Source organism: Elephantulus edwardii, unplaced genomic scaffold (assembly GCF_000299155.1).
Source record: "Elephantulus edwardii isolate Elephantulus edwardi_28Jun2011 unplaced genomic scaffold, EleEdw1.0 scaffold00304, whole genome shotgun sequence".
Taxonomy (NCBI): Eukaryota; Metazoa; Chordata; class Mammalia; order Macroscelidea; family Macroscelididae; genus Elephantulus; species Elephantulus edwardii.
The window spans coordinates 769941-784026 of record NW_006400054.1 but is presented as its reverse complement, the minus strand read 5'-3'; the positions used below and the strand labels follow the sequence as shown (position 1 = coordinate 784026).

Sequence of the window (14086 nt, the reverse complement as noted above, 5' to 3'; positions counted from 1 at the left end):
GTCACCCTCCTGGGTGAGAGGTCAGGGTCACCCTCCCGGGTGAGAGGTCAGGGTCACCCTCCTGGGTGCGGGGTCAGGGTCACCCTCCTGGGTGAGAGGTCAGGGTCATCCTCCGGGTGCGGGGTCAAGGTCACCCTCCCGGGTGCGGATCAGAGTCATCCTCAGGGATGGGGGGTCACTATCCAGGATGCGCGGGGTCAGGGTCACCTTCAGTGAGGAATTAGGATGGGAGAGTGTCTTTGCTGGAGACGGTGCACGTCACATCAGGCCCGTCCATCTGTGTCTTTCTGTGACTTGGAGGTGACTGGAAGTCACATGCCCAAGGCTGACCCAGGAGCCCTGGTGGCACAGTGGGACAAGTGCTATGCTGCTAACCAAACAGTCAGGGGTTCAAAACCACCAGCTGCTCCTCGAAAAGAGATGGACAGGCTTCCCGGGTAGAGATTTCCAGCCCTGGAGAACTGGCCCAGGGTGGCCGTGAGCCAGGACTGCTCTGTGACAGCGGGGAAGTGACGGAGGAGAAGCAGCTCTGGCATTGCAGTGGCTAAAGACGCTCAGGTGCTAACTGGAAGGTCAGAAGTTCAAATCTGCCAACTGCTCCAAAGAGAAAGACGAGGCGGTCTGCTTCGACAACGACGTCGGCCTTAGAATCCCTACGGGCTCCTGCGCTCAGTCCCGCAGGGTCGCTGGGAGTCGGGATCCACTCAACCGCAGTGGGTCTGCTTTGCTGGGTTTTCCCCCTAAAAACTCCATTTCAAAACAAGATCTCATCCACGGTAGGGGACAACTGCTGTTTCCCACAGGTGACATATCTAGGTGGCCTTGAAGTGGCAAACGTCTTCAGTAGGATCCAACCCCCGCCATGTCTCCCTGATTCAAACATCACAACCCTTGACCACAGGAAGCTCCAGACAAGCCCAGATCAGAAGCCCTGGCCAGATGCTGGATTGTTCTCTGTGGTCCTAGACATGGCTCTGCAACCCACAGCCAGGACTGCTGGTGCAGGTCCAATGACAGCAGCTGGCAGTGCCACGCGTCCAGGGAAGTGACAGGTGGCTGTGAGTTTAACCCTGTGACTGGTGTCCTTACAAGAAAAGAGGCACAGATGACAGCCGGGTGAAGACAGAGGCAGAGGAACACAGGCAGATGACCAGGAACGCCAGGGTCACTGGGAGAAGAGCAAAGTTTCCTGCCTCCAGCTGCTAGGAGCTCTGACCAGACACCTCCTTGATCACCTCGGCTCCAAGCCTGTGGTGTTTGTGATGGTGGCCAAGAGACACCTCACCATGTACTCTGACTTTGCCACTAATTGAACAAAAACTTCTCCGGGGCAAGGGAGACGCCGTGTACACCACCACCACCAGATATGGTGTGGTAGGGGGGTGGCTGCTCACTCTGTGACCACCTCACTGACCACACAGGCCCACGGACCAAACAAGGACATCCCATGGGGATGCTGGGGGACTGATCTTATTGCGGAAACACTCCATTTTACATTTCTCTATTGAAAATGGAATGCACAGGGAGCCCTGATGGCCTAGTGGCAAGATGCTGCACTGCAGTCCCAGAGGTACACAGTTTCGAATCCACCAGATGCTCCGCTGGAGAAGGAGGGACAATTTCCTCCTGTACCAGTCAGATCTGATTTGATGGTATACAAACAAAAAATTAATAAATTTTTTTTTAAAAAGGAAAGCATGACTCCCACAGTGGTGGCCCCCTGGGGGACTCCAGAGACCACACACTCAGGCCCCAGGGCCCCACTGAAGGATGGTGGAGTAAACAACCTGTGTCCAGACCACGAGATTGGTTTCACCTGGGCCCTTGGTGCCCACCATACAATATGGGGGTTCTGGTCCCCATCACCCCAAATCCTACAGCCACACACAAGACAGCAGTTAGCCCATGATGATGGTCTCCTCATCATCCTGAGTCAGGGTAGAACTTAGGGGGTCAATTCTCCTAGGTAAAGATGGCTCGATCATGGGTGCTGCCTCTCAGGCCCCACCCAGCCCCATGCCTTTGGGGGTGTCCTCCTTGGGGGAGGTCATGGTCAGCAAGCTCTTCTCCCTTTTACAGGTTGTTTCCTTGGTTGCCACACTCCTCCCAGAGTCTCCTCCAGGCATACCTATCACCGGGCACCTTGGATGCCCACGGGCTGGGGCCTCTCATGCCCTGGGGATGGTGGTCAGTGGAAGTGGAGGCCTAGCGCTCTGTGGCCTGGAGAGGTAATGGCTCAGCGGGAGGGCCCACCTTTGAAGAAGACGATCTTGTGGTCAGTGGTGCGTTCGTACACAGCGTCCACGCTGTCCAGGTGCAGGGGCAGCCCCCGCCAGAAGCGGTGCATCTGCGCAGGCCGCAGTGACACCAGGTGCCGGTCCCGGGTCAGCCGCCAGAAGTACTTGCCTGGAGGGGCAGGTGTGGGGCTGGGGTCTGGCCTGGGGGGTGGGGCGTGTCCCCATCCTCCCAGCGCCCAGCGTCGCACCTGCCCGCTGTTACCTTTGAAGAAGAAGGCTTCCCCGCGGATCTGTGCCACAGCATCGAAGTGTGTGTTGCACCTGTGGGGCACGTCTTTCCTCGGCCTGTGACCGGAGCCAGGTGAACGGTCATGCAGGGGGGATAGGACAGGGCAGGCTGGTTAGGGAGTGACCAGCTGTGACGGGGCGTGGCCAGCTGTGCTAGGGGAGGGGGTCGTTAGGAGTGGGGTGAAGGGAGGGTGGGGCAGTGGAGTGGAGGTCTCCCCTCCATTCCCTTCCCATGAGGGATGGGGAGCAGGACGTAATGTGGGGCTGCATGTCCTTGGTACTCTGTGTGTGTGCACGCGTGTGTGCACTCTGGGACATGCTAGGGTGTCACGTGCTATGAGGTGTGGCACAGAAGGTACAGGATGTGGTGAAGAGCCGTGTGTGTATGTGATGTGCTGGGGACTGCACGTGCTGTGTGACAAGGTGTAGGGGGTTGCACGTGCTGGGGCATCACAGCAAGGTGGGTGGGCTTTGGGGAGGAAAGGGCTCCAGGTGCTGGGCACAGGGTGTTCTGGATGGGAACCAGCTGGGAGGAATGTGCCAAGCTAGAGGTGGTCCTGACAGGGGACAGGATAGATTGGGTGGACACAGCTAGGTAGAGAGGTGGTTAGGGGTTAGAATGCCCGAGAGTATGGCAGAATGAACAGAAATGTAGAGGTTTGGGGCGAGGCTGGGGGTCACGACAGCAGCTCCCTTGTCCCCAAGAGAGCAAAGGCCAATCTGTCCTGCGCTCAGATAACCCCCAGACTCAGGGATGGAGGCAGGCTTTGCAGCAAAGGAAGTACATGGACACCAGCCCTAGTCCTCAGTCAGGGGAGTGGAAGTCTAAGAGGAGGTTAACCCTGAGCCCTCAGCTGTCCATACAAAACTAACGCTAACCCTCACTCCCAACTACCTGCACAAAACCAACCCTAAGCCTGACTCTCGGCACAAAGCCCGAGAGTGTGTCCACAGTGGCGTCACTGGCGATGGCGAGGGACCAGGGGCATCTCAGCTCAGCATCCTACAGCTGTGTGTAATGTGAAGACAAATTTTATACAGCTCGAAGTCTTTAAATCTACGCTGATGGCCGTGTTTTGAAAAGAGAAGAAAGAAAAATGAAAATACAGCTGTTTGGATCACAGAGCTTCCTAGGTCCTGTGGGGTCAGGCCGTGTCTGTGTGGGACCCAGGTCCCCAGGGAGCACTGAGGGCAAGAAGCAGGGTGTGACATGCATCACTGGGCTCAAACTTATGTCCCCTTCTATGACGCGAAGTCTCTGGAAAGCTGAATAAATGTGCCCAGGACAGTGCTGGTCAGTGGGGAGAAGAAACGATGGGTCACTGCACATTTCTCACTCCCTTTAGAGATGCTCCCTAGAGAGCTCTGGTGGCCTAGTGGGTAAGGAGCTGTGCTGCTGACCCAAAGGGAGGCGGTTCAAACCCTCCAGTGCTCCTTGGGAGAAAGACAGGCCATCTCCTCCTGTGTGATTTACAGCCTCTGAAAACCTATTGGAGGGTCCAGTGTGAGTAATTTCTGACTTGAAAGCAGTAGCTTTACGTTTTGGGTTGGTTTTTTTTTTTTAAATCCCTTTCATGCATGAAAACAAAACAGTAGTAACACTGCCATTAAGTGGGTTTCGACCCACAGCAGCTCTGCAGGACAGGGCAGAACCCCCGGCAGGGTGTCTGGGGCTGTCAATCGTTACGGAAGCCGACTGCCACGGCTTCCTCTTGTGAAGCGGCTGGTGGGCTCAAACCCATGACTTTTCTCCCCAATTTGGTTAGCAGCCAAGCACTTTAGAGCTGCACCACCAGGAAGTTCAAGAAAAGACATGCCACATCACTCAGCTCAAGGCTTACAGCTGACAACCCAGGGCTGTCTACTCTGGATGGGGACCTCTTGAGAGGGACAGGGGCACAGCTGACTTACAGGATGCTGGTCCGGTTGTCAGGGGTGTCCGGCAGGGGAGGTGGCTCCTCAGGTTCTGGGGGTCCCGTGGGGGACACAGACTCTCTCACACCTATGGGCAACAAGGAGGAGAAATATACGGACTCATGGGACTGCCACCCTTCCTTCTCAAGGTCTGGGGAGGAAGTACACCCTCCCACCTCCCCCTAAGCCCCACCCCTGTCAGGCCCTTCGGTGGGTGGAGGAGGCATAGGCCCTGCCCCACACAGGTGGGCCCTGCTGCAGGGTGACCCCAGAGACTGAAACAGGTCATCATAGACACCCACACGCACTGTCCACTGCTGTCCATCCATGGGAGACACCAGGTGAAACGAACCCATGTGTCCACCAACATGCAATGCATGTGTGCTTACTGATGTACAACACATGTGACTTGTGTGTGTCCAGCGACACACAACACACACGTGTCCACCGATGCATGACACATACAACACACATATCTGAAGTACACATCATCTCCACATGCGTCTGTAACACCCAACACATGTAACATGTGTGGCTGCAAAACACATGCAACACATGTATGTACAACTCACATGCCCACAGACACACAGCACACATGACATACATGGGTCTACTAACATACAACACATGTAACATTCACTTGTCCATCTGGATCCACCAACTCTTATTACCATGCAACATGTGTGACACACCCGTGCCCATCACCATGCAAAACGTGGTGCATACACTGTGAACGCCACTCAGCCACAAACAGGAAAGGTCTTGACACAGGTTGACACACAGGGTCCTCAGACACACTGGCTGCGTGAGTCAGACGTGCTCTGGTTCTCACACCCAGTGGGGACACTAGCACCACCTGCTGGCGGTGATGTGCACTGTGCACCAACAGAGACCTGGTGGTGTGGAGCTGGCCCCTTAGCACCTCATCTCGTGGGCTGCTAGCCACCCCAGGGCGGGCTCACCGTACAGCTGCCACACCCGCACGCGGTCCTCATAGGGCAATCCGTAGCGCAGGGGGTCACCCACTGGACCCTGGTAGTACGGCCGCATGATGGACTGGGTGGCGGCAACGTGGCTCAGCCCGATGGCGTGGCCGAACTCATGGACGGCTACTGCAAACAGGTCCATCCCGTGGGCATCTGGGAGACGAAGGCTGTGTGAGCTCGACTGGGGGATAGGCTGTGGGTGGGTGGGTATGAGGCAGGTCCCCAGCTGTGGCCCCAGTGAGGCCTGCAGGGGCTTCTCAGGCTGGGTCCCCCAGCATCCTGTGCCACTAAGATGTCTTTCCACATGTCAACTGTGTTGACCGTGTGCACATAAGCATGGCCGGCTGAGGTCAGCCGCTGACAGAAGGCCCTCAAGTGAGGCAGACACATGTGTGGATAGCGCAGGGCTGTAGCTATGAGGCAGGCTGTGACTGTCCCCAGCCTCTCTGAAGTTGGAGGGCCCCTCCCCAGCCTGGCATCCCCCAGAGTCCAGTTATGGGGACCCAGGTGCTGCACGCCGCCCAATGCACCTGAGGAACGGAAGGTCCATGCCTCGTCATCATCAAAGTGGGCATCCCCTGCAGCGTGGTGGCTGCCGGGGAGGAAGGCGTGGGCCACTGTGCCCCCGGGGCCGTCAAAGGGGTAGCCGTCGTCATGGTCGGCCCTGGAGAAGTCGATCTGGATGTCAGCTGTGCTGCCCGCAACCTCGTGGAAGTTGAGAGGGGCGATGTCACTCCAGACCTTGAGGGCATAGTACATGAGCGCCCGCACCGTGTCCCGGCCCAGGGCAGAGTCCCTTGGAAACGTTCGGACCCTGCAGAGGGAAACAGAGAGCCGGTGCTGGACACCCTCCCTATGGGAAGAGGACATGAATGTCCACAGGAACCCCACAGGACATGGGGTCCCCATGACTGCTATCTTCACAGGAGCAAACGGCCTCATCTTTCTCCTGTGGAGCAGCTGGTGGGTTCAAACCGCTGACCTCACAGTTAGTAGAGGAATGCTTAACTGCTGTGCCTCAGAACTCTTGGTGAGGGTGGGTCTGATCCAAAAATCTAACCAAAACCCACCATCAAATTGCCTCTGGTCGCAGTGACCCCACCCATTCAAAACTGGGCTTCATCCTCCATCAGGTTTCCAGTGGATGAGATGGACAGGCCTGTCTTACGAGGTGCCTTGAACCTCCAACCTTTGGGTTAGTACCAAAGGTGAGGAGGACTCAAGGTCCTTCTGAGAAGAGGATGCAGCCATGACCCGAGCAGGTAGGGGCTGCTGGAGATGAGGAAGGGTCTTCTCCCTGGACCCGCCCTGTGAACACGTGACCTCCAGACACTGACCCCTGCAGTTGTGAGCCCCGCCCCAGACCTCACCCACCTCCAGGAGAGGTTCCTCTTGTTCCACTTGGTTGGGGTGGGGGCCTGGCGTCTCCGTCGGGTGGGGGTTGGGGTGGGAAGGTCGGGGAGGGAGCAGCGTGGGGTCTTCATCAGCGCTAGGGTGGCCTCATCTATGGAAATGAGGAGGGGTCAGGGCAGGTCAACAAATGTCCCCATCAAGCTATGCTACCCACCCACGTGCACCTGTTTCCTCCCCATTCCCTCCTTCCCACCCTGATTTGTGGGTCAAACATGACCACTCATGGTCGGTTCCAACTTTTGCAGGTGAGCACTATGCTCCTCATGGACCTGGACTGGAAGACATCCAAAGTAGTCACTAAAGCGTGGCACGGACACCGGACAACCAGAACAGTGAGCCTTGACTAGTCAGAATTAGAGTGATTGAACCTTGACCAATCAGAATGGTTACTGATAGGACCCTGGCCAATCAGATGGGACTTGGCTTAACCCTGGCCAATCAAAAGAGCATGTCTGAGTCTAGCCCGAACAGACCAAACTAGCAAGGCCTGGAGCAATCAGCTCTGGGGTTTGGCAGAGCTGTGCATCCTTGAGGGGCACGCTGCCACCAATGTGGTCCTTGCTCCAGGCCCCTCAATTAACCAGTCACACCTGTCTACCTCTGTCTACACACAGGTGTTTGCCAGTGATTGGGAGAACCGGCCCAGCAAGTATGATAGAAACCTTGGTGGTCATGGGAGGAATTCAGGCACCTTGTGGTCACCCCAACTTGTGGGCACCCTCCTGAAGCTGAGAGCTCTTGTGGCATAAACGGCTGGACACTCATGGGGTGGGTGTCCCCTAGGAGCTCCCACTAAGGAAGTCTGGCTCCATGGACACCAAGTTTGGGGTCTTACTGCATTGTAAGGGTTAGTAGTCAGGGGTGGTGGGAGATCTCACGTCCCCTGCCACCCTCCCAGGCGAGGGGAAGTGGACAGAACCCAGGGTAACGGTGCCAAAGAAACTGCGCAGGACATCAGGCAGGAAGCCCCTTATCCATCGCCCGGGGGACTGACCTAGCACACCAGTGGCCTCCAGGCCCCCAAACTGCTGCATGGCTGTGATGGCCTTGGACAGCTCCTCCTGTGTCTGCAGCTGCCCTGTGGCGGGGTCGGCGGGGGGCAGGTAGCCGAATCTGCTCAGCCACTCCTGTGTACAGAGAGCTGAGTGAGGGGTGCGGATGAGGGGTGCGGGTGAGGGGTGCGGTGGGGGCCTACCCCCTCAGACCAAAAGGGCCACCCTTAGTCCACAAAATCCTGATTCTAATTGATGTCAGATCAGCTATATCACAGCACACACGATGCCGTGTGGGTCCAGTGAGCTAGTGCAGTGCACAACCCAAGTAACCATCCCTTACTCCTTCTTCAGGAAGAAGTAAATAAAGGCTCCTAAACCCAGCCAGTGCCGACCTGACAGAGCCGTGGCCATTGTGAGAAGACACAGGATGCCAGTTGCAGGCTCTGAGTGTGCAAGCAAAGTCAGCACGTGTGCACACACACTCTCACACGTGCACATGCATGGGCACCTGTACACATATCTGTGCACACCCTCCCCATGTGCAATCTCACACATCTGCAGAAGCACGCACACATATCCATGTGCACACACATCCATGAGCACACTGACATCCTCACACACGCATACATGCATACACATAGCCGCACACATAATCTTGCATATGCACTGGACACATGCTCACCACGCCACACGCACACACATACATGGATGCACCTGCATGCACACCCCACTAGGAGGCCTCTCTTGCTCACACTGCACTGTGAGCACCCTTCGTCTGGCACCATGCACCTGCCACCACCTCCAGGAAGCTCCCTTGCTGAGGAGGGTCTGTCCAGGTGAGTGCTTCAGGAGAGGGGGAGCAGAGCTGGACCCTCGGGGGAAGTCCAAGCCTGGTGGTCACCTCCCCACCCCTGCCTGGAAGCTCAGTGATACTGGGCCTTGATCTTGAGCAGCCCTGGGCTCCGCTCCTCCGGAGCTCTGATTCAACAAGGCAGAAGCCATCCCACTGGTCCCAGGGAGACTTCCCTGACCTACATGCCCTCGGGCCAGTCCTGGGCCCTGGGGAGATTCCACATCCCACATGGCCCCAGGCCAGCTCTGGGCCCTCAGGGCTTCTGAGCAGAGCAAGCTTTAAAGGCAGGTTTGCCGGAGGCCAATGTGGCCCCCCTCTGGCTTACATGATGATAACAGCCCCATCCTCACATCCCTTCATTCCCTTCACAGGACCCTCCTCATACCCCTGACCTCCAGGGCCATGGAGACCCCCAGGGGACGTCCCGGGCAGGATGAGCCCCTGCTGGGCTTGGGGTGCAGGTAGTTCTGCATCTCTGGGGTACAGAGATGAGGGGCCTGTCTTGGTCTGGGGGTGAAGAAGACTCCCGAGTTGTCCCTGAGCAAGTAGTGAGAGGGGCTCAGAAGGGGATGTGCTGCTTGTTCCAGTGATCAAAGTCAGGGACACTTTGGTCTGAAAGGTGAAGACAGTGTACAGTTCCAGTGGGATGGAGGGGGGTGGGCATGTGGCCCTCCCCAGGGACAAAGGCTGCCCAAGCCAGGGGAGCTGCTCTCGGGCCAGGCACCCTACAAAGGGGCAGGAGCTAGGGTGGGGTGGCCTCCACCTCCAAGCATCCTGGCTGGCAGCATGCCTCTGCCTGAACTCCTCCCCAGGGGGAGTACCCCCTTCCTGCTCCCCACCATTGGGTGCCTGGGCAGGGGTGGCGTGTACACCCCTATTTCAGACAGTTCCTCTTGTTCCCTGTAGTGGCAGGCACTCAGCATGCAGCAGACCGTCAGGTCCTAGGAGGTCCTTTCCCCACCCAGCCACTCCCACCCACTGTCTGGTCCTGCCTCCATCGTCACCAGGCGACTGCGGTCTCCAGGCAACGGGAGGCTGCTGCTGGGAGGGCTGTGCAGCAGCCGAGTAAACCTTCCGGAAGGCCACAGGAGAGGCTTCAGGAGTGTGAGGGGGCAAGAAGGGAATCCCAGGGCTGCGGAGCCCCAGTGTCGGTAACGGTGACTCCTACGACCCTCAGGGAATCAACCCAAGGTCCATGAGCTGGCCACTACTGCAGATGGTGAAACTGAGGCCAGGTGGTGAATCTGCGGAGTATCTTCCAAGCCTGTGGCCAACACAGTGGGGCTGCCTGGCTCCCTGGCCACCCAGCACCAGCACCTTGCTCTGCTCTGTCACTGTTTGTCCTAATGTGGTGGTGGTGTTACCGCGTCACAAAGGTGTCATTTACTCGCTGTTAAATGCAATTCAGTGACTTTAGTACATTTAGAGTACTCTAACTATTAATCCCAAGTGTGTTCAGTGACACATGCTTGGTGGGTTAGGGGCGGAGGGATGGAGAGAGATGGTCAATGTCGGAGCGTAGGGGTGAGGAGGAAAAATAAGGGGCAGGGATGGAGGATGAAGATAGGGGAGGGATGGTGAGGTGCTCGTTTGGGCTGCACATGAGAAGGTTGGGGTCTCTGCTGGGGGCAGGCACATTCTGAACTAAATACCCCATTTGGCCTCTTGACAACCCCACAATCCATTGCTGCCAGACTAATTTCACAAATGAGCACAAGACACGGGAGAGGCTGGGCTGACTTGCTGGTGAGGGGGAGTAGGGCTGAGTTTGGGAGGAGACATAGGGTCCAGCCGTAACTCCAAGGCAGCAGGCACTCCTGGCTCTCTTGATGTCCATACCCATAGCCCCTGGTGGTCATTGGCAGGATGTGTCAGGAATTGTCCATCACACCCCACATCTAACCCAACCTAAGCAGCTGGAGAAACAGGCTTAGAGGGCACAGAGGGCAGCGCCACCCCAAGGCTTGGCTAGGCAAAGACACCCCCCCCCCCGGGTCCCCAGCAGAGTTCCCCATCCATCCCTTCTTCTCAGGGATGCGGCCTGATGGGGTAATGTGACTATATCTCCACATACAGACACTACCATGGTCAGCAAAGCCAGGTATCCTCCTGTCATGCCCACGGGGGAGAGCACTCTGGACCCCATACTCAGCGTCTTCTGCAGGGAAATGCTCACAGACCCCCGACTGTTCAATTTCACTCACCTGGTGCTGAGCCAGGGGCTGTGGGAACCCTAGGGCGGGGCCCACTACTGGGAGCGGGCAGTCCTGGGGCGGGCAGCGATAAACAGGCAATCTGCCACGTGATGAGTGGATGTCGCCTCGGTGATAGAGGATGGTCCCTCTAGGTGACACAGCAGTTCAGAGGGGCCCACGGGAGCTATGGGGCTGAGGTTCCTGTCTTGTCCCACACCTGGCACACAGTAGGTGCGCAGCAAGCTTCTGCTGAATAACAAACCTCGTGAGGCAGCCACTCCTACTGCCCCATTTTACAGGAGAGAACACTGAGGCACAGAGTAGGTCACAGGTCTGAGGGCTCTTCTTTTGCCAGTGGAGCAGATGGTGCGTTCAAACCATAAACACTTCATTAGCTTAACCACTGCACAGGCGAGTCCCCTTTACCAATAACCAGAAACCTGGACTCTGGTCCAGGAGACTCTAATCCCAGAGGGGGACAGTGTGGAACTGCCCGGAGCACCTCCTCAGCTTGGTCCCTATGGAAGCTAACTGCCTTGTCTTTCTCCCACAGAGCAGATGAAGGCTCCTACAGGGACAAGCAGGTGACAAGGGCCAAGTGCAGGCACAGGCCAGAGTTATCTGAGGTTTGAGGACTAGGGGTGAGCGTGTGGAAATGGACAGAACCCACCAGACAGGAGACTGAGGCACAGCCCTGTTTGGGGCCTTGCTGAATGGACCCAGCACATCCTCGGCTGTCACACTGTGTGCCTTCAACTCTGGCTGCTCACAGGTGGGATGCCCCCAGATCACTGTCCTTCCTGTTTTGATTCAGGCTGACAGCTCCAAGGTGCACAGGCTGTTGGCATGAGGGGACGTTCCTGCCCCAGCCAGGCTTACAACACACTGAGAGCGGCTGGAGACAGGGCCACAGTTATGGCTAAGTGTGAGGGTGGTTGTCACCACACCACCTCTCCGTAGACATCTCAGGGAGGCAGCTGCCTCACCCAGTCCTGTCGCTTTCCCTGGCCCTTATCCTGCAAGATGCTGACCCAGGAGCCAGAAACCTATCTCCTGCATGTCCTCATACCCTGACCCCCAAACTAGGAAGTTATGTCCCTACCCCTGGCAGGAGGTGAGTCCACTGGGTAGCAGAATAATGGACACCCTGTCAAGTCCACTTTGGCTCAGCAGTGCCCTGACTATAGGACTGCACAGGGAAGATGCCTCCCAGGATGGGGCAGGGGCTTGTCCCATATCCTATGTGCCTGAAGTAGGGCCAGACAACTCAACATCAAAGGCTAACAGGTCCAGGACATCCTCAGGCCTCCTGTCCTTTGCCTCCCAGGACTTCCAGCAGGGGCCAGTCTGTGTCCTGTGTGGTGACATTCCCGGAAGGAGGAATGAGGTGACAGTGCTTGAAGTGGGGTGTTCTCCAGGGTGGCACCAAGTGCCTGGTGGCTGCTGCAGAAAATGAGGGTCAGGGATATCCACAGGGCACGAACAAGATTTTTGGTGAACTGCAGGACACTCTAGAGAGCGGGGACCAGGGCGGAGGAGCACCCCCAAGTCTCTCTCTACTAGAGAGCCTGGCGGGAGCAGGGGGCTCTTTTGTTCCCACTGTGGCCAGCGCACCAGGGGTCACCCCGCCTTTGTCAGGATGCTAATCTACGGGGCGGGGCGAGGATGTCCACAGAGCCAGGCACAGTCCCAACTGGAGGGCTGGGTCTGCTTACAAAGGGCTCTTGTCCTCGCTGCGGCCCCAGACCTGGTGCCCATCAGGTCGCTGGGGTGGCCGAGCCCCGCCTCAATCCGACCCGTTCCCGCCCCCACGCGCACCGAGCGCCGTTCCCGCGGCCGCCAGCAGAGGCCTCCCTCCGCCCACAGACCGAGGAGGCCGCGCTCCCTCCTGGCGAAGCCCGGCCCGCAGCGCCTGCGCCTCCACCCACCCGGCCGGCCGACCCCGCCGTCCGCGCCCGCCGCTCCCGGGCTCAGCGGCTCTCAGGCGCCGGTCGCAGCAGGGGTCCCAGGGCTCGGGCTCCCGGGTCGGAAAGGACGGGTCGGGGGAGGAGGCGAGGGCTGCGTGGTCCTGCCGGGGTGGTGGTGGGACCCGTGCGAAACTTCAGGACGGCCGGGCCTGACCGCGGGCTGCACGAGAGGGGCTCCACGGGCCCCAGCCCCGGAGCGTGCTCGGTCAGCCTCTGACGGGCCATAGATGAGGGCTTGCTTTTCTGTTCCCACCAGCTGGAGAAGTCACCCCAAGGTACGCGCCCCAAGAGTGCAGGATCTCCCTACTCCAAAAGGGAGCGAGGACAACAGGGGGCGGGGGACGCCGGGGGGCGCCGCAGCTGGAGCGGGCAGGGGGGCTCCCCGGGCTAGGGCGGCGCGGACGCGGTGCCGGAGGCTGCCTTCCCGGACCTGTGGCCACGGGCCCGCAACGCCTCCTTCGGCTCCGAATCCCGGACCCCAATGCCGGAGCGCGGATGGGTGCCAGGCAGACGCGGCGCCAAGCCGGGTCCCTAGTTGCGTGTGTGTGGGGGTGTAGGCTAGGAGCTCCAGATCTAGCTTGTCCCCTAGAATCCCTCACTCCGCCTGCCTGGCCGATATTCACAAAGTCGGGCCAGAGGAGGGGACCCCGATCCCGACCCCGGGGCTGCACAGGAGAGACCGCTGGCCCTCGCCAGGGGTGTCCCTGCAGGTGGGACAGCAGGCCATGCGAGGGGCCGCCAGGGAGGGAGTGGGGTACACTGGAGCTTGGGAGGGATCCCGGGAGGGGTCCCACCCGGCTCAGGACGGAACCTGGGAAGACAGGCAATGGGGCACCTCAACCTCATGCCCAGTGGGGGCGGGGAGGCCGGCGCCCACACCCCGCAGCCCGGTTCAGAGCGCGCCCTGCCACTCACCCGGGAGCCTGCCTCTCGGGGCGCCCCTCACAGCAGCCCCTTACTCACAGAGCCGAAGTGGGGTCTCTGGCCCTGCGCCCCCACCCCGCAGGCACCTGCGCTGCGGGCGCCCTGGGCGCCCTGGGCCCCTTCCCTCCCCACACTGGGGGTCGGCCCACATGCGGCTCTGTCCTCTGGTCCGCGGCCCGGGCCTCAGCGGTCCTGCCGGGGAAGTGGTTCAGGCTTGGGGTCTCCTATCAGCACCCCCTCTCCCCCGTGCGCACTCACCACTCCCAGGCTAAGGTCTTCGGCGCGGGGCGCGGGCGCAGCGCACCCTCCGCGGG

The 14086-nt window shown here is 58.9% G+C and overlaps 1 protein-coding gene across 1 annotated transcript in view; it reads right to left on the bottom strand.

The window, feature by feature from the left end:
- Positions 1–14080, bottom strand: part of MMP17 (matrix metallopeptidase 17 (membrane-inserted)) — an 18220-nt gene extending 4140 nt beyond the window's left edge. The window contains exons 1-8 of the mRNA XM_006900997.1: positions 14031–14080; positions 7833–7965; positions 6800–6929; positions 5956–6239; positions 5402–5578; positions 4437–4527; positions 2500–2582; positions 2254–2406 (exon numbers count right to left, since the gene is read on the bottom strand). Of these exons, the coding sequence (XP_006901059.1) occupies positions 2254–2406; positions 2500–2582; positions 4437–4527; positions 5402–5578; positions 5956–6239; positions 6800–6929; positions 7833–7872 (958 nt within the window). The 5' untranslated portion in view covers positions 7873–7965; positions 14031–14080. The remainder of the gene's footprint in view (positions 1–2253; positions 2407–2499; positions 2583–4436; positions 4528–5401; positions 5579–5955; positions 6240–6799; positions 6930–7832; positions 7966–14030) is intronic.
- Between the last annotated feature and the right edge of the window lie 6 nt (positions 14081–14086).